Below are 22536 nucleotides of genomic sequence, written 5' to 3' on the forward strand. Positions count from 1 at the left end.
GCTGTTTGCAGCAGTGGAGCTGGCAGTGGCTGCTCCGAGAGCAAGCTGTTTGCAGCAGTGGAGCTGGCAGTGGCTGCTCTGAGAGCAAGGTGTTTGCAGTAGTGGAGCTGGCAGTGGCTGCTCCGAGAGTGAGCTGTTTGGAGCAGTGTAGCTGGCAGTGGCTGCTCTGGGAGCAAGGTGTTTGCAGCAGTGGAGCTGGCAGTGGCTGCTCTGAGAGCAAGGTGTTTGCAGCAGTGGAGCTGGCAGTGGCTGCTCCGAGAGCGAGCTGTTTGCAGCAGTGAGCTGGCAGTGGTAGCTCTGAGAGCAAGGTGTTTGCAGCAGTGGAGCTGTCAGTGGCTGCTCCGAGAGCGAGCTGTTTGCAGCAGTGAAGCTGGCAGTGGCAGCTCTGAGAGCCAGTGGAGCTGGCAGTGGCAGCTCTGAGAGCAAGGTGTTTGCAGCAGTGGAGCTGGCAGTGGCTGCTCCGAGAGCAAGGTGTTTGCAGCAGTGGAGCTGGCAGTGGCTGCTCCGAGAGCAAGGTGTTTGCAGCAGTGGAGCTGGCAGTGGCTGCTCCGAGAGCGAGCTGTTTGCAGCAGTGAAGCTGGCAGTGGCAGCTCTGAGAGAGCTGGCAGTGGCTGCTCTGAGAGCGAGCTGTTTGCAGCAGTGGAGCTGGCAGGGGCTGCTCTGAGAGCGAACTGTTTGCAGCAGTGGAGCTGGCAGTGGCTGCTCCGAGAGCGAGCTGTTTGCAGCAGTGGAGCTGGCAGTGGCTGCTCCGAGAGCAAGGTGTTTGCAGCAGTGGAGCTGGCAGTGGCTGCTCTGAGAGCAAGGTGTTTGCAGCAGTGGAGCTGGCAGCGGCTGCTCTGAGAGTGAGCTGTTTGCAGCAGTGGAGCTGGCAGTGGCTGCTCTAATGGAGCTGGCAGTGGCTGCTCTGAGAGCAAGGTGTTTGCAGCAGTGGAGCTGGCAGTGGCTGCTCTGAGAGCAAGCTGTTTTCAGCAGTGGAGCTGGCAGTGGCTGCTCTGAGAGCAAGGTGTTTGCAGCAGTGGAGCTGGCAGTGGCAGCTCCGAGAGCGAGCTGTTGGCAGCAGTGGAGCTGGCAGTGGCTGCTCCGAGAGCGAGCTGTTTGCAGCAGTGGAGCTGGCAGTGGCTGCTCCGAGAGCAAGGTGTTTGCAGCAGTGGAGCTGGCAGTGGCAGCTCCGAGAGCAAGCTGTTGGCAGCTGTGGAGCTGGCAGTGGCTGCTCCGAGAGCGAGCTGTTTGCAGCAGTGGAGCTGGCAGTGGCAGCTCCGAGAGCAAGCTGTTGGCAGCAGTGGAGCTGGCAGTGGCTACTATGAGAGCGAGGTGTTTGCAGCAGTGGAGCTGACAGTGGCAGCTCTGAGAGCGAGGTGTTTGCAGCAGTGGAGCTGGCAGTGACTGCTCTGAGAGCAAGGTGTTTGCAGCAGTGGAGCTGGCAGTGGCTGCTCTGAGAGAGCTGGCAGTGGCTGCTGTTAGAGCGAGGTGTTTGCAGCAGTGGAGCTGGCAGGGGCTGCTCTGAGAGCGAGCTGTTTGCAGCAGTGGAGCTGGCAGGGGCTGCTCTGAGAGCGAGCTGTTTGCAGCAGTGGAGCTGGCAGTTGCTGCTCTGAGAGCGAGCTGTTTGCAGCAGTGGAGCTGGCAGTGGCTGCTCTGAGAGCGAGCTGTTTGCAGCAGTGGAGCTGGCAGGGGCTGCTCCGAGAGCAAGCTGTTGGCAGCAGTGGAGCTGGCAGTGGCTACTCTGAGAGCGAGGTGTTTGCAGCAGTGATGCTGACAGTGGCAGCTCTGAGAGCGAGGTGTTTGCAGCAGTGGAGCTGGCAGTGGCTGCTCTTAGAGCAAGGTGTTTGCAGCAGTGGAGCTGGCAGTGGCTGCTCTGAGAGAGCTGGCAGTGGCTGCTGTTAGAGCGAGCTGTTTGCAGCAGTGGAGCTGCCAGGGGCTGCTCTGAGAGCGAGCTGTTTGCAGCAGTGGAGCTGGCAGTGGCTGCTCCGAGAGCGAGCTGTTTGCAGCAGTGGAGCTGGCAGTGGCTGCTCTGAGAGCAAGGTGTTTGCAGCAGTGGAGCTGGCAGTGGCTGCTCTGAGAGAGCTGGCAGTGGCTGCTCTGAGAGCAAGCTGTTTGCAGCAGTGGAGCTGGCAGGGGCTGCTCTGAGAGCGAGCTGTTTGCAGCAGTGGAGCTGGCAGTGGCTGCTCTGAGAGCGAGCTGTTTGCAGCAGTGGAGCTGGCAGCGGCAGCTCCGAGAGCGAGCTGTTTGCAGCAGTGGAGCTGGCAGCGGCAGCTCCGAGAGCGAGCTGTTTGCAGCAGTGGAGCTGGCAGCGGCAGCTCCGAGAGCGAGCTGTTTGCAGCAGTGGAGCTGGCTGGGGTGAGACTGTCAGACACTAAGCAAGACCCAGGTTCCCACCACCCCCAGGGCCTCCAGCCAGGCGAGCTGTGAGATTGAATATGTGGACTATTTTGAGACTGGTCCATTTTCAGCAGAATTATTTTATATTGGACGTTATTTATTTTCCATAATCTCGCCTGGCCGTATAGGGGACTTTAGGCAGACGGTGTTGCGAGTGTATGTCCTATGTCACACAAAGAGCTTCAGGTGTCTCTCCCTGAAGATGAAGCAGCTTTTTCTGGTTATTTCGAAAAGCACCAAATTTGTGATCACTTGGAGTGTAAGAATTAGCTTGAAAATTCTGTCGCACGTTCACTAATTCTTCTTCATATTATAATTCTCACTTGTATGTGAGCACCTACAATAAAGCAAACATTATGTGATGACAATGATTAATATTAAATGAAGCACACGTTTATACGTGAGAAATGTGCATAATAAATGAAATGCAATTGAGGGGGCGGGGGGCGGAACATCAGCCAAAAATGCAACACATCATTCAACGGGGTCGCTGTTCAGGATACCCGGAAGGGTGAAATGGGCGGATTGGGTGTTTGGTTGGTAGCTTTGTAGGGTGTGTAGAAAGGTGGACAGGGAGTGTGATTGGATGTTGTTCATGATGCGTGCATGTTGCGAGTTTGTTATACCACACTCCGTTCTAGTTGATTTTTAAGACATGGCAACACTGCAGGAGTTTTTAGGTCACAGTCCCACACCCACAAATTAATTTGTGGTTTATAATTAATGGATTAATTTTGCAAATCCCAAATGTTATCTGACCCCCCCACCCCCTTCTTTTCAGATTGTTGTTCAACCTGTTGTCAACCCCTCTCCGCTTCTGTTGATTACTTAAAAATAAGAGGTCTTTTTAGCCCTATGTACATATGTCCATCTGTGGTCAGAGCCTTCAGAACTGCTGCCTCGCCCTTCTCAATGTTTACCCGAGTCTTCTCATGCTGCTCTTCACCCTTGTGTGTGGAAATCCACAGTTGACAACATGATCCCCAGTGGATCACCCCTGAAGTGATCACATCTCCCTCCACAACACTGAGACTCCCGAGCCCCAGGTGAAGCTCTCCGGGTCGTGCATCTCCAGTCATTAGATAATCTTTGCACAACCCTACATGAAGATACCTTGGTGGTCGCGTTTCGTGTAGATAGCACTTGAGGTCTGTATTCCTATGGATACCGTACGGCGCGATCTTTAAGGTTCCTTGGTAGAAACAATTGTCTGTAACTGGGGTCATCAGCGGCAAGAGTCTCTCCTGGGCCTCGACCTTCTAGAAGATGATAATTTCACCATAGATTGGTTTCTCGGAGATGTTTTAGGAAGGGCGACCTCATAGAATGGACACATTTTACAGATCAGCAGCCTGTGTGCTACGTTTGAGAGGGACGCAAGCATCATAGAGTCCCTTCTGGCTTAGGAGTGTGAGACTTGGGTGGCAGTCCTCTGCCAGCGACAGTAGCCTGCGTTGGTTTCATCAGGTATCGATGCACCTGTTTGTAGCCTCTTGTTTTCTCTCGCAGACGTCAGCTCAGCAAGCTCTGACCGGCACCATTAACTCCAGCATGCAAGCCGTCCACGCAGCCCAGGCCACGCTTGATGACTTCGACACGCTACCACTTCTTGGACCAGATTCTGTGAGTACCCGTCTACCTCTTGCATTGGAATTGTATATTTTCATTGGTTGATGCTTTGAATTCTGAGTGGGTGGGGTTTTGAAAGGCCACAAGGCAGGTACTTATCACTTCTGTTTCTTCTCCAGCGTGCCAAGGACTGGCGCCTTAACAAGATGGATGAATCAAAACATGAAATACATTCCCAGGTGGATGCCATTACAGCTAGCACAGCCTCTGTGGTAAACCTGACTGCAGGTATGCGGCAAATACTACAATATCTACTGTGCCCTGTCTGAAAATCTCTCTCCTGATTCTTCTGCCTTCTGATTGACACTCTGTCTCAACCCTGCCTGTGATCTCTTCCCTCTCCTCCCTACCTAGTGAGATAAGGCGATGTGTGCTCTGCTTTTAACCTGTTTCACAGACCCTTGCCGCCTGGGTCCAGTTCCTTCTCATTACCTCCAGAGTGATTGAGAATTACATTTGTGTGGTGATTACCGCCTGAACGGTCTGCAAGCCCTGTAAGGTCCATGCAGTATGCACCTCGCTCCTGCTGCTCCACTGACAGATGCATCGCTCGTCTCTGCCACTTTGACTGCCCATTTTGTTCACAAATGTAAAACCGACAGTCGATTAATCAAGTAGATAACAGATAGTGTAAAGTGAGCAGATAATGTTAAATGCTCCATCATTCCTAATGCTCTGACTTGGAGGTAGAGATTATGGCTGCCGTCCAGGCCACCGCTCCGCGAGGTGAGGCATCACCCATCGGGTACTTAAGTTTGCATACATCTCAGAAGAGGGCCTAGTGGTCGTAAGAACAGCACCTTCGTGCCTGGGAAGCAGAAGTCTAGGAGATATCAGCAAAGGGCTCCATCTAGTTGTGACTCTCATTTTAATGCACTTGTTGACGCTTCACTGAGAGAAGTGTTTGTTCTTCACTTTAGAGAGATGGGTTCTTCCTCATGCCACTTGATCGCCAGGAGTCTGCTCCCTCTTTAGATTGTGTAATATCTTGGGGGATCTGCAGTCAGCATTTCTCGGCCCTTAAGAGGCACAGATTGTGGTTGATGTAGACGCTGTTGTGCTCTGTATATTGGACAGAAGTGAGTTTGCTCTTTTCGTCCTGGATCTGCAGCCGCGGACACTCTTGAGCCCTCAGTGATGATGGGCTGGGAGTGTGCGCGACCAGAAGGGGGTTACGCCCAGCCCCTGTGACTTACAGATGTAGCGGTCTTATGGGGGAACTTCAATCAAGAGTTTGAAGTGAAGTGTTTGCTCTTTCAGAGCTGCTCTCATCTTTGTTTAATGTGTGTACGACTACTGCACAAGATGCCTAAATGACTGTGAAGCACTGAATTTGCATGACCGAGTTGAAGAGATTAGGACTATTTGCTGCCGACAGTCTTGATTTGGGATTCATACCTGAATAATTTGACAGCTTTGATAGCTTAAACGTTGGTCAAGTTGAAAATATTCGGTGTTAACTCGATCCATCTTTGTCCATTGAAGTGCAGATTAATTCTATGGTTGGTACCAATTCGTATTAGTTGAAAACATTTTATCAAGTTAGTCCGTTTCTAGCCCAACACCGGCATGGCGTGTTTTTTGGGCAATCATCGTAGGCCCAAACCTCCTTTATTTTAATGGCTGGTGCGTATCCGTGCAGCCTGTACTGTGACTCCGCGTCCGCAAGGTCTCGTATGATTCCAGTCTGGGGGTCGCTGCTCTTCAGATCCAGATCCCTTGTAAGGTCTGTCAGATCTCTTGCGATTAATGGTACCATGCATGCTGATCGGAAGAGAAGCTGAAACTCTCTGCATAACCTTGAACCCCTTGGGTCACAAGGCTAAGCTCTCCTAGTTGTGCTAAGGTTTGGCAATCAGAGCAGAAGCAGGTTGATTTAATATCTGGGATTGTAGGCGAATAATTAAGAAATCAACAAAACAAGGCTGATATTGCCACCTCCCTGTTTCAGTCCCTCCCTTCTGCATCTTTGTTCAGCGCTTTTGTGGCTTCAGGTCTTTAGCGTTTCATGAAACCTCTGGAATGAGTAAGTGTTGTAGCTCATCCTAGAACCTTCTGATTTTCAATGCATACTTTATATTGTTTTATTTACCTATAAAAAGTAACATTCTTCCTTTAAAATTAGTCACAGACCTGAGATTGAATGTTATTTACTGTGCCATGCTACAACCGACTTTGACTCGCTGTCTCGAGCCTTGGCTATTTGCCTTGGTGATCCTGGAAGCTCAGGTGTCTTACTGAACCACGTGGTAGTTCAGTAGTTTGGTGGCCAGGGTCTTCCTGGATCAAAGATAGTAGCCACATAGGCTGATGCTGGTGGACGAGAGTTGCTGCTGTGATGTCGCTGTGCTTGTAGAGACCATGCTTGCCTTTAAGTCACCATTCATTGATCATAAGGGAGCTTAGCATAGCTGAAGTGGCTTCCATATTATTCCCCATGGCTACTGAAACAAGAAACGTGTAGCCGGGTTGATGTCTTAATCTAAGCCCTTTGACATGCATTTGAAGGTTGATGTTACATTACCATAAATCTTTCCCTTGTAACTTATCCATGGCCTCCATACATAGGGAACTCACCCATTGATAACTATTATTCTGTGCATTATATCGAAACCTTCTGCGCCGTTCCAAGCAGACTCGACTTGAATACGTTATAGCCAAAACCGAAGAAATTCTGTGTCGAATATAGAGAGACAGAGAAGTGGTTATATTGTAATAGCACAATGCATCACACAAAATGCAATAGAATCTACTTCTCACCTCATTCGTATAAAAGCGAAAAAGTCTGTTGAAAGTTTACATTCCAATTCAAATTAGAATTGCGGATTGGAGTATTGACTAGTGTGAACCAGAGGAGTCTGGGGTATTTTTGGATTTCCAAGTGGTAATGGTTTCTATTCCTTACCGGGGAGTTCAGTGTTGTGATTATACTTTTGGAGATCACTGACATCAGGCAATTTGCTTCTTTTGGGATTGAGGGTTGCTGGGGCAAACGAGTGATGTCTGTTAGGTTCTATGCCTTTAGCAGAGGCTTTAAAGAACTCATCCCCTCGTGTTTAGGAGATGTTTGCTTCGCTAACCTTTCACAGGTAAACCGTAAGAAAACCCGGGCCCACAACTAGTGATCTTTCTGTCTATCAAAATACAAGTGTGTAAACTACGCAGTACTAGATGGGAAGGAGCGCTTGTGAAGTGCGTGAGATAAGATGCACTGATGACGGTGCAGGGAGTGGGTGGGAACAGATGTGCAGGGGCCTATTTCCACAGGTCCATGCTGCCAGCACGCAAGGTACTTTTGCTCAATGCTGTAATCAGTGCTCTCTAGAACAGCTTGCTCTTCTGCCTGGTACCCAGTGCTTTCTGAAAGACCATGGCCATTTTCTGTGGCTTACATTTTCTTAAGTTTAAACTCCAGCAATTGAAGCCGGGGACTGATGATAGGATTCAGTGTATTAAAGCACTGATGGTCTTTTCCCTAATAACAGGTTTTCTGCCTCCAGATAAACTAGATAAAAAGAATGTCTCTCCTTCTCATGTCAGACAACACACGAGCCGTGCAGTGTTTCTTGCCATCATGTATTGAGAGGCAACTGATGGGCTTAGGGCTGATGCAAAGAACTGTTCCCTGAGATTAGGTTAATATGAGGCTTTTTTGGCCCCTCTGGTGATCAGGAGTTTCATGGCAGGATCCAGAGTACTTCTAGGATGAACTTCCAACCGTCTAGGTCCTCTTGTTCAGCTTCTCTTGTTCGAGTGGTCACCCGTCAGTGGGCATGCAGGATGGTGATGCAAATTCATTTAATGGCAGAGCGGGGTAACGCAGCTCCCTGGGCCATGCAGAGGACACCTTGTTTCATCTTTCCAGGCGCCTTCCCTCCCCCGGCATAGACCCAGCAGCTGCGAGCTCTTCAGTAACATTGTCTCCTGCAGGGCGCATTCCCTCTGATTACCCCTGCCTGGGCCCCACTGACCCAATGTGCACTTCCGCGGGCCTCACCCATTGCTACCTTGTTTGCAGGTGATCCGGCCGATACAGACTACACCGCTGTGGGCTGCGCGGTCACCACCATCTCGTCGAACTTGACCGAAATGTCCAAGGGTGTGAAGCTGCTGGCGGCGCTGATGGAGGATGAGGGCGGCAATGGGCGGCAGCTCCTGCATGCGGCGAAGAACCTGGCCGGAGCGGTGTCTGACCTGCTCAAGACGGCGCAACCTGCGAGTGCTGAGGTGAGAGGAGCTGTGGGGGGCTCTGTGATGCCTCGGACTGAGTAAGAACTCTTGAGACACGAGAGGTCTATGTTGGTGCAACTCTTTCATCCTTGCCTTGTTCCTGCCTTCGAGTTCCCCGTAGGCCGGGGTGCAGCGTTTGTAAACAAACTATCATGGTTTATACTCGCTGAAACAGTGAGTAACAGGCTACAAGTTGCAACTGACCTAAAATACTATCTCTCTGCTTTGTCGTCACAATGATTTACGGAGCTTGTAGCCTTTAGCAAAGTGTATAAATGTGTCCTCAATTCGTTTAGGTGGGTTTACAATATCGAATAAAAATGGTTGTCTTTTACACACATTTCTTTTACTATTCCTCCTCTCAGATGATTTCCACCTGATCACAGCACACACACTTGTGCCCCCCTTTTGCTGACACTCACACATTCACTTTCTCTATCCCAAGTATAGTTACTAGTTATGTGTGTCTTGTGCATCGTGCCCCATGGAGCATGGGACAATCCTGTAGTAAGTGTTGAGTCATCGCTGCGCTCCCGCACTCCTCTACATATAATGTGTGAGTGGATGCAGCCGCACACCGGGTATGCAGAGGGAAGTCTTGAATCCCATCTGGTGACTGTTTAGTCCCATTATTCCCCAGAGTCCTGTCCAGGTGCATTTCATGGTTGGGTGGGAAGGGAGGTTTATCCCTGCACCATGCTTTGCACCTGGTTTTAGGTGTTTTTTAGTTTTGGGCTTGACCAGGAAGGGCTTGGGGCGCACACTTGTCTGAAAATGAACTAGCCGCGCAGTTTGAGAAGACGAGCTTCAGTGTTGGTCCAACCAATGTGTGAGCTGGCGCATTGTGCAGTAAAGCACCCTCCGGAAACAAATTCACTTAGTTGAGCCTAATATTTGCTTCCTTGAGTAGCTTGCGCTGAGCCACAAGGCAGTTTTCAGAGAAATACGTGTAGGCACGGAGTTGTACAACCAACCAGAAAAAAAGGTACTTGTGTTCCTCAGCACGTGATGTAAAAATAGAAAACTAATTAGAAAATAGGAAGAAGTTGGGGTCAAGTGGCTTAGGAGATCAAATGTTATGATGCAAAACCAAAAAAGTATCATAGGAATTGAGGGGACATTAAAGAGTCTGTCTCACTAGTAACAATCTAAAATATGTTGTTATAGATCACTTCACTGATCTCTTATATGACTCTACATTCAGAAAAATGGCCATGCTATCAAATACTTCAGCATCCAGTGAATTGCAGAGAAAGATCATTATTATTTTTATTTTTAATTTCATTTTTAATCAGCAGACACTTAGTATATTTGTTTCAATGTCATATTGTCTGCATAGCAGTAAAGAGTGCACTATATCCTAATTTATGGTTACACAGACTCTTAGCCCAGAAGTTCTTATGTTTGATCCTATTTTGTAAGGGAAGATTTAACATCAGCTTAACTATGGTATCTCCTGATCTCTCTTCCATTGAAGAGATTTATTTTAATGCCTCAATGGAGTCCTTGAGTGCTCTTTCCTGAGAGGCCTCCAGTGTTTCCACTGGTCTCCATGGTTTCTTGTTTACTTCATTTCATGAATGCAGCATTTTTGTGCATTAGTTCGGACTTTGTCACTAACTTGATCAGTTTATGAGAACACGACTGCGTTACTGATCATTTCTGCCAGCTTCTCAGATCGCCTGGACAATAAAATCACTTTTAAATCAGTCCACCTGAAGCACAAGCCGCCCCTCCCTCCCCCAGGTTAGCCTCGACATCTTGATTGCGTACATAGGTGTATCAGTGATATTGCCAACACACATGCAGACCTGTTTCTGGTATTTACCCACTTTACGTTTATTAACAAAGGATAACACCATCAGGTTACATTTTTGTCATGTAGACTAGTGGTTTTTAACCTATGGTCTGGGGACCCCTAGGGGTCTGCAAACCCTACTCAGGGGGCCCGACTGCTTTGAAAATTAAATTATAGTAATAAATCAATAAAATAGAACTAGATATTACTCTCAGATTGATTTATGGGAGCAGTGCAAGTGCATCAAACAGAATAAGGTTTGGACGATGAGTGTCCTTAATTGACTTTATAAAAGCTCCAATCTTCCTAGTCAAATTTAGATTTTTATATTTTGAATATTTGCTTGTGAATTAAATAAAGGGTCATTGATTGTATATTTCATTCATGAATGTCTCTGTATTTTGTTTTAGTTGTTTTGTGGTTTAAATTATCAAAAGTTCTTAGGCCTGGGAATCCTGGTGGTAGGTGGAGATCCCGGTATTCTAATTATGATTTAGTGGGGTCTCCAGGTTCCAGTGGCAATTCAATGGGGGTCCACATAAGTCAGAAAGTTGAGAACCTTTGATCTAGACAAATCCTCTCCATGTTCATACCAGTTGCCATGATTCTGAAAGGCGATGGCCAAGTATACATAAGCATGAACTATTTCTGTAGTTCTTTGAGACACATCTGAGTAAACGTGCAATCCTGTTTCCCATTAATATGTCATTTACCCAAGTGGGTTGGTCTGTTTATGTGGACCCTTGTGCGAGTTGGGTGTTACCCATCCGTCCATGTTGATCTTGTGCATCGTAATAGTTTTTTTTACACCGAAGGGCTCAGTGAGGATGATTGGTTTTACTGACTAGGGATAGCACCTTGTGAGCTGCACGTCTGTGTTCCTGCCCTGTATAGGTCAGGATACGTATACCTTCCCGTTGGGTCTGTAGGTGTAGGTAGGCTGTTCCTGTGCTAAATGTTACCAGTAGTTCAACTTTGTGTGTTTATGTCACGTTCAGTTATTGTTTTAGTGTCCTTGTGCTGGCAAGCCGCCTCTCGTTACCCTTTAAGTTAATTCTTTCAACAGCATTTTTGAAGAGAACACGTCAAAGCATGAACATTGTTTATTTAATGACTGGTTTTCTGTCCCTAGCCGCGCCAGGTGCTCCTCCAGGCAGCTGGAAATGTGGGCCAGACGAGTGGGGAGCTGCTGCAACAGATTGGGGAGAGCGACACCGACCCCCGCTTCCAGGTCAGTACGCTTCGGCACGCTTTACAAAAGTTGGCGATAGCGTTTCTGGCAGGCCGGAGCCCCAAGCTGCTCAGAAGTCCCTGCAGTACTCCTTGCACCTGGATCCCACACCGCCGCTGTGTCCTTTGTACCTGCCTTTACTGCCCACTCCATCTTCCACCGCTCTTTCAGCCACCTTCCCCCTTTGCATTTATCCAGCCACTCTTTTGAGAATGAAATGTGCTCCTCTCTCATACTTCTCCCCCTTCCACCACCACCCCCTTGTACCTGGACTTGTTCTTGCCTGATTCCTGCAGCCTATTCTGGAATCATAATGTTCCCTCCAAAATGTGTCCCAATACCTTTTAAACCTGCTCCCTAATTACCCCAGGTACCCTGATTTAGCCAGCCTCCAGAAATAGGCCCTCCCTTCCATCCTGAAGCAAGGTTTTTTTTCCCCAGGTTTTACTTTTGAATATGATCAGTCATTTTTTTCCTTCTGTAGGCATGGTTTTTCATTGGCATTTATAACTTGCCACCAGAACAGTAAAATTAACCACTGGCTATTGTAAATTTCCCACAGATAACAGGGATGCGAGTTACTCGGTCCATTCTCACTTCTGACCGAAATACGGTAAAACACAAATCCAGAAACACAGAATGAGCTTCATATTATTTTTATACCCTCTCAATTCTCGAATCATTACTTTTCTTCAACTTTCTCCTGTTCGTCAAATTATTCCTCTTTGTCTTCACTTAAATTTAAAATGTTTTCATTTATCCTTGTCTATTTTTAAAATGTTTCTGTAGGCTAATTACAAATTTTCAAATTCTTCTTCTTAATCTCACATATTCCTAAAAGTATTTGTTTATTCTTGCCTAATCTTTATATTCTTCTTTTTCATTCTCACTGAATCTTACGTTTCTCTAGGCGTAGATCTTTCACGGATGCTCATGTTTGTGGTAATCCACATCCTCGGGCTGGGAATGCTCTGCACAGTAGTGGCGAGTGGTTTTAAAAAGAGGAGATTAACAGTGAATTTACGTAGTCCTCATGCCAAGATCTGTTTGGTTGTCATTCTAGCTTTTGCCTTCTAATACAAATTCTTCCTTTTTCATGCATAACTTTCCTCCAGTTTTCTGCTTTTGCAGAGGCTGTTGACAGTTTTTTAGGGCACTGGCTTGTGCATGTAATTTCGCTCTAATCATGTCTGGAGCTTTTTTTAGTCTGCGTGATAAGTGTTGGACATAACTGATTTTTTTTAACTGTATTAAAAATGCACCAGAGTACAGTTATCTAGAGCATTCAAAGCATGATATCAATCTTATATTTAAAGTTGCTATTCTGATAGATACCTCCAAACTCCGGTTCCCCAACTTGTCACTATTGACGAGCAGTCGCACTGGATCTGGAAGATTTAAAGCACTAATCCTGTGTGGCGGAAGACGCATCGTGCGGCTCCGAGCCAACATTGTTCCGCTCCAGGAGTGACAAGTGAAGCCACACGTAAGCGGCACCCGTGTACGCGGTCAGTCGCTTCCTTTCCTTGCCCTCAGATGCCTCTCCTGGGTCCTCAAGATCACAAATTTTGTCAGAATTGACCAATGTGCAAGGGAAAATGTCACCCGTAAGTAGTCCACATTCAAACCATGTAGGGACTGTGTCAGACAGATGTCTGTGACAGACCCTCACAAAGTGTTGTTGGTGCCCGGGTCTGCAGCATGACTCCAGGTTCTGTGATGACTGCGTCCACATGAACCCGAAGGCCATACGGGACATCGAAGACAAACTTTACGCCGCATAACACACGAAGACTCCTTAATGTGACTGCTAAAGTCGAAAGGAATGCTCAGTTCTCAGTTGTACTAATGGCAGATCATCATTGCGGACGAAGTTCTCGGGTAGGTCTAAGACAAAGCATAAGAAGTCAAAGTGGGAATCTGCTCCTTCTCAGCACATTCTGACTCCAGAAAGTGCATGAGGGCCTCATTGTGCCTCTTGGTCTCACTCCAGCCTACATCGGTACTGATTTAGAAGCTGCTCCCAGCGCAGTTTGAGTTTTCAAGTCTTTCAGCAACGTCGCAACAAGTAGAAGCCTTCAGGGGACCTGCTATGCACTTTCCCGGATCCCTCTAAGACCTGGGGCCCCAAGGTGCAGTAGGAGCTTCCGTCAGAAGATTTACCTCCGGCACGGTCTGTGCCCCTTGAGCCTACGTTGGGCTCCGCACTGGCACCATCTTTATTTCTTTTGCCACTCCCTGTGACTGTTTCCTTTGTAGCAATGCTGATGCCTCCGGAGGAGGATTTACAGCCCATTGTGCAGCTGACTCCAAGCAGAAGCCACCATGACCTCAATGGAGGCCGCGCCCAGCTCCGACTGGCGCACAGCTGTAGGAAGCTGGCACTCTGTCGTTTACCAAAATGAGGAACACTGTGCAGAGTCCAGGTGTCCCTTCCTAGTGCACAGGGGCTTCCTCCAACAATCCTAAGTGCTCTGTGTGCTGTGCTATGGTCGAGCAGCCTGAGGCTCATTTGAGGGGGATTTTGGGCTTTTGTCGAACACACAGATTCAATAAGTGAGACACACTCGATAAAGAAATCCGACACTAATTTGCAAAAATTACACTTTTTTGTTCTTATTTTATATTGATTTAGACACCAAGATCTTCGGGATAAAGTAAGTACTTTTTAAATTTGCAATTTTCAGAAACAGAAAATAAGGCTGTTCGATTTGAGGGATGAGCCTCGAATGTGGTAATGTTAGCCTATGGGAGAAACATCCAGTGCATAGTGTCACTTGCAAACGACCTACAGAACTGTCATTCTGGACTTAATGTAAGCAGGGACCAAGGTCCAAGAAATCACCAACAGTTCAAGCTTACCTGTTCTGGTGTGTCTGGGTGCAGAGGTGCTTTTAGTGGTGGTAGCCTCGAACGCTACACACTAAAGTCAGTGAGGAAAATAACCTATAAGGAAAGGCTGCAAACGAGGCTTGAGGGACCAGTCCAGAAGAACCCAAAGAGGGGCTCTGCTCTTGTGGGTCTCATGACCACAGAGAGACTGTTGGCGGGGCTCAGATCCATATGTGGTTTTCTTGCCGGTCAGCAAGTTTGAGGCTATCACAGTTCTGAGTGCACCTGCAGAAGAGGAAAAAGAAACACTGCAAGATGACTTCTGGCACAGAGCTGGCCTCTCTCTAAGTCCAGTGACGTGCAGGCAAGTGGTGGCAGTGGTGTTTGAACTAAACACAAACAAGCCTTGGTGCTTGCAACAGGCTCTGGTACCCCAAGTATTGGTGCAGGAAGCTTCTGGGGTGGCTCAGTGCCTCAAAGACTGGATGGATCAATGGAACTGGCCTCCTGGACCCTCGGGGACCTTCTCCTGGACTGCTGCTGCATCGGTGGACGCAGTAGTCAGCTGATGATTGAACCCGACTGTTCCGTCGGTGCCTTTAGGCTGCAGGGAAGTGCCTCCTACTCGAGGGAGATGCTGGCTGGTTTGTGAAGTGCTGGCAGCCCTTCAAGGCTCTGGAAGGATGCACAGCTGCAGGACGAGTCGGGTCTTTGCCGTTGTCCAGACAGGATCAGGCAGGCAGGATTTGGCACCAAGTCTACAGCTAGCTACAGCTCTCGCGTCTTTGGCTCTTCTTTGTCTTTTTTCTTGTAGTCCGGTGACTCTGAGTTCCTGGTGTCAGGGAGTCACCTAACTACTGAATTTAGGGTCCTTAAGGGGAGTGAAGGGTAGTAGCCAATGGGCTACTTATCCCTGGGGTGACGGCACCCCCTATATGACCACTTCCTGTGGGAAGTGGGCATGTTCCTGACCTAGATTTCCTAGTTCCACCCAAACCAAGATGGTGGAACCATTCTTTTGTGGGGCACCTCAGTCTTTTTAGCATGGTGGTGCAACATGCCTAATGCTTAGCTAATTTCACACCTGTCCAGGTCCCAAATGGGGTTCAGGGCAGGGGCTGGCGTTCTTTAGGTCTGGGAAACGCCAAGGTCGCAAATCAGAGGCAGCAGAAACTTTGAAGCCTCTGGCCTTGGTATGCAGATTTACTAGCCATCCCGCAGGAGGGGGTGATAACACCTTTTCCGGAGCAGGCATGGCTTCCTGACCTCAGAGAGCGCTGGCTGTCACCTACTGGAGGGAAGAAACTCACCTGTGGTGGCAGGCTGGCTGATACCAGTCAGCCAGCACACTAGAGGACTAGTAGATTTCAGGGGGTACCTCTAAAGTGCCCTCTGGGTGCGGGTCATAATGAAACCAGTACTGGCATCAGTATGGATTTATTAAGGCAAGGTGTTTGATACCAAACTCCATTGGTTTGGCAGTTTGCATGCAGTTTGTATGGGGGTCCATTAGGGGGGTTTTATACATTCTACAGCCCTTAGGGACCCTCTTTAGTACCCAAGCCCTGGGTACCGGGGTACTATACGGGGGAGCCTAAAGTGTGTGCCATTGTAACACAATTAGATTATTTTACTTTGTTTTTAGGAAAAGCGCACTTGCATTGGGGCCTGGCTAGCAGGGACCCATTGCACATCAGTCAAAAAATGTCAGTACCAGTTGCAGAAAGTGGGGGCGACCATGACAAAAAGGGGTACTTCCATACAGCAACCACAAGTGGGAGCTTCTGGGGGAGGTTATATGACATCAGAGGAGACTGGATAGAACAGGAAATGATGGGACCGTCAACACCCAACAAGACCACACAAACAACAACAAAAAGAGTAGGCCCACAAAACAGTGGAGAATTCTGGACCCATCCACTAGATGGCAGAATAATGCACATTATCTGAGTAATAAAAGTCTTCAATCTGCAAAACTACATCTACTGGTAAGAAACCATTTGGATTCTACTCAAGGCATGTGAACCTTTGAAAAACAAAGAACTGCTCCTCTGTACTGTAGTTCTCAAGCCCTCGTTTCTTTCATAATTAGTTTCATATGTGACCCCGCAGCTTCCTTCCTAGGGTAGATAATGGTTGAATGAACGTTCTGCTCTGTGCGTTTTCAGAGTTTGGGACAACCTGGGCTGCGTTTAAGGCTCACACACTTGTTGATTACTTTGGGAATTTATCAGTAGGGACTGTAGTATTAATAGATGTCTCTGTTTCTAAAACTGCTAGATACGTATGTGCTGAATATTCCCAGCCTTGAAAGGACTGTTTTAACGTGTGATTTATGAAAGATAGCAACACTGGAGGGTTCTAATTACAGGTAAGCAAGTTTTCTCATCCTTCTTCTTTACCTAATGTTAGGATTTCTTTTTATCCTCACATAGATCATTAGATTCTCTTCTCTAGCCTTGGCCAATCTCTAAGATATTCCTCTTCATTCTGCTGATATTCGGAGGAGCGGCCCCATCACTTTGTTTCTGTGTCAGTGCCTTTTTACTCTTCTTCTTTCTGTTTGATCCAGTTATTTCTCAGGCCCTTCCTGTCCACCTCATCGTCAATAGACCCTTCCTCCTGACGTTTTGAATACTCTTTCCAAGGCTTCTCAGTTTTCAATCGGTTCCTCTTCTCAGTTTCATTTTCCTTCTCCTGTCCCTTTTCCTAATGCTAATTCCTGCAGTAGTTTCCAAGTCCTTTGTGTGTACGTTGGCCTTTTCCTTCTCCTTTCCTACTTAAATCTGGTTATTTCTTTTGATTCTAGGTCTCTTGCATTGGGTTTCATCTGTCCCTCTGGTGATTCAATCGGGGTTTGGGATTGATGGTTGCATTTCTTCTTGTAGATCTGAGCTCTGCACACACATTTCTATTCTGCACTTGACATTCTTGTTCAGCTAGAGTACAAAGGTAACCTACTGCACAGGCAGCTGAACTGAGATCTTGTTGGTCTGGGACATTGGCTTGTGATCTGAAGGTTTATCTGACTTTCTGGACCTGCTTGTAAAACATTTAGCAGGCTGGAACCTTTGTATAGGATCTAGAAGACTGTTACTATGTCTGCTGTGGTCCACTTGGATGACGGAGGCTGGTTAACTAATCCTACGTCTCTGTCCTTGTACCACCTGGTCAGTTGTTGGCCAGCACTGGAGAGGTGAGGTGAGGGCTACTGTACCGTTTTCTGGCTCTGCACACATTGGGAGACTGTCCATTGTTAGTCACACTACACACGTGCTTAGCTGGTGTGGTACCATTCCTGCACCAGGGCTGAGCATTTATGAAACTGAAGTAAGTTACCAGAGCCCTATAAGACGAACACTTCAGAAAATGGATATGTTGAACACCCAACGCACTACTGAGGGTAACAAGTTACTCCTCCATCACACAGGTACTAGGGGGCATGTGCCAGAATGGCGGCTCAATAAATGCACCCAGACTTGCTGGCAGATAAGGCCAGAGCTTTGAATTTAGATACTACACAGGCTTTGTGGGAAAAATCACAGACACAAAAGTCTTCAACCCACAGTTGTGTAGGAAAATGTAATCGTTACAACTCTTTCAAACACTAATTTGTTAATTATTATATGAATTTAATTAATCTTGAATAGAGCTTTCACAATTATGACCAGAGCTTGTGTCTAGATTCTGTCATGATCTTTGAGCAAAATATGTTTCAGAAGTGCACAGCACCAACAGGCAATCACAATCTTTGTAGTCGTTCAGCTGCTTGCGAGCTATATCCGGAGTTCATTCTGCAGGATCCCGCTGGCAAGGAATTAGAGCTCAGCCTTGATTATTAAATGGCAAGATGTCCTCATCTGTAGGGGAGTCCCAGGACCTGTTGTCTGCAAAACACAATGGACGTCAGCTTCCCTCCCTGCTGGCTGGTCACGCTACTTTCCCGCACCTGCTTAGGGACCCAGCGTAAGGCAGATATCTTATCCGTGAGTAGCCTTTAACCCCTGTCCTTTGCAGCACTGTTCAGACCTTCTCTTAGCAAGGTAAAGATGGACAGCTTAAAGTTTCCTAAACAATACTGACTGTATTTCAGATTTCTTTTTAAGAAAGATAGGAACAGTATGTTTCTATCAGATGATTACAAAAGTTTACACTGTAACAAATCGTAGGATCAAAGTGGTTGAAATGCAGGTTAAGCTCTTTTTACTTTACAACCCACTGGAAGGACTTTGACACTGAGGGATCTTCAGCGTAGTATTCAGTTTTGGTAGTTTCTAGAAGTGTCCTTGTGCCGGCCTGCAGTACATCCCAGAAGTCTTTTGCCTGTTCATGTTTTCTTTTCTCATGGATATCTTCCTAGTCTGGATGCAGGAGCCTAACAAACTAACTTAGACCTGCTCTGTGAAAGGTGAGTGACCTACTCACCATGATGACCCTGATGATCAGCCCAGTAGGTTACATATTACTCTCGTAACTTGCAGAAGGTTCCTTTAGGTCCCTTTGACTTGCTTGATGCATGTTCTCTCACAGCTCCTTTCCTACATCATGCGCAAACGACTTGTGGCCATTGCTGTAAACAGAGGCAAGGCCTCCTCTTACGGGTTCTCTGCAGCTCACCTCCACGTCTCCAAACAGGAGTGAGAATGGACCTGCTCAAAGTGCACAAAGTATTTGTAGCATGAAACTATACCAGGGTCACCTAACTTGCGTTGTTCCCCATCTACTGGGTCTGGAATCTTTCTGAATGAATTAGTGAAAGTTCCTTGTCGAGCTCACGGCTGCCATCGGAAAACAGCGTCTCATCACGGATACAGAACCTGGAGCGCCTACGAAAGAAAGAGCTTTGAAAGCTTGTGCAGCTCCTGAGGAAGAGAATTGCTCTGTTCACCTCCCAGAACGGCACATGAGGAGCACCCGGGCTAAATGTATTGAAGCTAGAAATACAAGATTGGAGTAAGCGGAACACCATGTTAAATGTGGGGCCTTTCCTACAGCAGCTCTTGAAAATGAAGAGACCTTTGCAAAGGCACAAACCCATAAAAACACTATTTTGCTGCAGGCAGCCTGTGTAAGGAAATCATGTTAGATGGCAGACTTAAATCATTACTGCTGCTTCATTTTAGACATTTTGAAGCAGTTGTAGTAGATATGCCGGAAGACTCGGGTGAAGAGCAATAGATAGTCACTCTGGGAAGGAATCAAGTGTTCAACTACACGTTCACTGCAGTGTTTCAGCAAAGGAAGCACAGACCTTCCCAAAGTGTGACGGAAAAACATGAAGCCACAACCTTAGTATTGTGACCCCGTTCTTGAAACGACACCTAGTTTATCTGCTCTGAGTGAAGATGTTGGACCGACTGACCCTAGTACCTCACCAGCATCTACCCTCATTCTGTTTCACCGGTGGGTTCAGAAGCGGGTCGGCAAGCTGCTGAAAGGAGGTATTTTTCTGAACTCAGAAGAAAACCCGGGTGACGGAAGGGGTTAATTTAGAAAAATACTCCCATAAAGAACTGACAAGAGACATCACATTGAGAAAGCCAGTTTTCTTTGAAGTAATTCTGGGCTGTTTTGTAATTTCAGATTATGGCGAATATTGCATTTAAATTTTGCTCTAACTACCACAGAAGTTATACGGTGAATGTTATGTGTTATTTGCCACCACAAGACAACAAGTCTGAGGATCGCTACAGCTGCTCACTTTTTAATCAAACATTGGCAAGCTGTAATAATGAAAATAAATTACTATTTGCATGGCACGGTCAGTGCTAGACACACCTTTGTCAATTTTTCGGATACTGAATGAATAAAAGACTTGAAGGCGACTTACAATTCTCAGAGAAGAATTCAATATCGTCGAAATATCCTTGTATTTTCTTGAGGCTAGGGATTCACTTAAAAACCTTTTCTTGAAAAACAATAGGAAAACCCTAAGCAAATAATGCCTCGCGCCGATACAGTGGAAGTATCCAACCTGAAAAACAGCTATCTTTCTTGAAACTTCCATTTCTTGATTAGAGACTGGAAAACGCATACCCCTCTTAGCCGAAGACAGCCAAGTTACTGCAACGTTCATGTAGAATTGAGGTCGAAAAAAGCCTTCAAAAGCAGACTCAGAAAGTATAAGCAAAGACTTTAGGAGAATGTTGAGAAACAAAAGATGAACACTGTCTGGATGTTTGAAAACACTAAAAAGCTCTATTACCAAACTTTGGTATGGTGGCTTAGAGAACTAATGTATCCTTTGAGGGGCTGCGTTTGAGCCCACTTGCACAGGTCCCAGCCTTGGCTGGTTCAGTCAGCCTTTTATAACTTCTAGGTCAGTGAGTTTGTAGCATTGAGTGTGATCAACTATAAATATTTAGTCTGTCGAAAGGCAGAAGAAACCTCTTCGGGGCACATCATGTGCTTGCAAATACCTTATGTTATGATCAGTTAATGCAGAGGAACACATACTTTAAAGCACCTTCATACAAGATTCCTTATACAATTGATCAAAAGAGACCTAGGGGGCAGGTAAAGACCCAAAACAGAGACAAAGAATAGACCAACGACTAAATATCCAGATAGAAGGTGGGTAAGACATAAGGGTCAGTTGAAAACACCACTTCAAATATGTGTGATGAAGAGTTACTTTTGATAGAATGTAGAAGACCGTCTGCCTCAAGACAAGGCAACCTTACTTTTGTTAAGAGGCAATAGTGGGGTCCAGATGGAGGATGGCCAGGATTCCTCACCAAGGAAGAAGTACATTTTACCAGTGCTTTCTAGTATTTTTCATAAAAAGGAGCTATAGCTCTGGCCATAACTTCAAAAATGGAGAAGAAATGTAATATTTCTTCTTAAGACAGATTTGTTAACAATGATGCAGTCTACGTAGACTTTCTCGGAGAATTACCTAAAGAAGGGTTTTGCCAACCCATTGCTCTCTGGACCGCCCCATAAAAAAAGGGGTATAACATTAAGAAACATCCTTGTAGCCAGTGTCGAGGATGCTGGAGCTCCGCGCGAGGGCACCAGTCTGATGAAAAGGAAGATCAGACCAGACTTCTGAACGTCTAACCTGAACAGGGCATTGCTGCAGGAGTTTCTGTTCTTTCAGGTTGCATTCTTTTGTATCTGATGGTACCTGAACTTCGCAATAGAGGATCTTGGGAGATCTGCTTAGCTGTTGCATGCAGGCTCTGCCTTAAGGCTGTGGGTGCTGGTCAGTGCCTGGCAAACTGTTTGGGTTCTGACCGGGCCAGTCTACGGCGGATGGAGAGTGATTTATGATCTTGCTGTTCTCTTGATGCTGAGAGTTCATGTGCTTAGTTCATCGGACACTGTACATGTTAGGTTCCCGCCGTCCGGTGAACTCACCTTATGATGTGGCAGTTTAGGACTTGGGCTCACACACCTTCAGGCTACATGCTGTAATAGTACTGTCGGAGGCACACATATCTATACTAGTAGATGTGAAATATCAACCTCTGTTCCCTCACCCTTGTAATTACAGAAAGCTTTAAATAAATGCTTTCAGTAATCATCATCCTGTTATGTGTGTGCAGATCTTTTCTCTGGTTTTTGCTTCTTCCCTTTATGTCTGGAATTAATTGTTGGTCAGAGAACTAATGAACTTGTTGCATGCAGGGTCCTGATTTTTAGTATTTCCTTTTCTCTTAAGAGCTGCCAAACTCAATAGTTTGTCAGACTTACTCTACTCAGTAACCAGTGTGTGTGGTATATGCCTGCCTAGGTGTTTTGATAGTGGTGTGTCAGACGGCTGTGGTGTGTGTGGCCACATTTAATGTTTGAGTGTGTCTTAAGTCCAGTATGTATCTATGAATACTGCCTTTGTCATACTGCATGTATTTAGGTCTCTGAATGGTTGTATGCCTGCTGCTGTGAGCTGGTGTCACAGCTTGCTGGATGCTTGAGGAAACATATTGTGTAGGCCGAGAGGTTCTGAAATATGGTTGGTAAAAAACACAGAGGCTCCAAGTCTTTCTATCTAGTCTTCCTGAGTTCATCCTTCCCACCAGAGCTCATCACGCTGCTCAGGAGGTGCAAAGGTGTTCAAAACTCTTGGAAAACACTGCGGAAGGAGGGGCAGCTTGATTGAAGCTGTTGGCAGTTCGGGAAGAGAGTAAGGACATACATGCTTGAAGAGCAGAGCGTGCAGCTTACAGCAGAATGGGTTGTGGCCATGTGTTCATTCCATAGCACCCTGGAAGGTTTTCTCATTGCTTACAAAAGCAGTTGTAATTCTGGACCATACAATGACCATTGCACATTCTATATTTATGCACCCACATGGGTTTGCGCGGATCACACAATCCTCTCTCCCCCATGCCAGCCCCGCTCTCTGCATGGCAGCCCCACAGGTATGGTAAAACCCTTACCAACTTTCCTAGATAGCCCTAGTTGGAAAAAGTGGCTTCATAAAGTCCGAAGATGA

The 22536-nt window shown here is 46.8% G+C and overlaps 1 protein-coding gene across 3 annotated transcripts in view; it reads left to right on the forward strand.

Annotated features, from left to right (window-relative positions):
• TLN1 (talin 1) overlaps positions 1–22536 on the forward strand; it is a 687540-nt gene that overhangs the window by 219325 nt on the left and 445679 nt on the right. For 2 of the 3 annotated variants that reach the window (XM_069205713.1, XM_069205714.1), the window contains exons 15-18: positions 3886–3999; positions 4125–4233; positions 8024–8232; positions 11166–11264. In XM_069205713.1, the coding sequence (XP_069061814.1) occupies positions 3886–3999; positions 4125–4233; positions 8024–8232; positions 11166–11264 (531 nt within the window). Of the gene's footprint in view, positions 1–3885; positions 4000–4124; positions 4234–8023; positions 8233–11165; positions 11265–11826; positions 11878–22536 lie in introns of all 3 variants that reach the window. The other variant, XM_069205712.1, reaches the window with a different exon arrangement.

The sequence above is a fragment of the Pleurodeles waltl genome, chromosome 1_2, assembly GCF_031143425.1.
Source record: "Pleurodeles waltl isolate 20211129_DDA chromosome 1_2, aPleWal1.hap1.20221129, whole genome shotgun sequence".
Classification (NCBI taxonomy): domain Eukaryota; kingdom Metazoa; phylum Chordata; class Amphibia; order Caudata; family Salamandridae; genus Pleurodeles; species Pleurodeles waltl.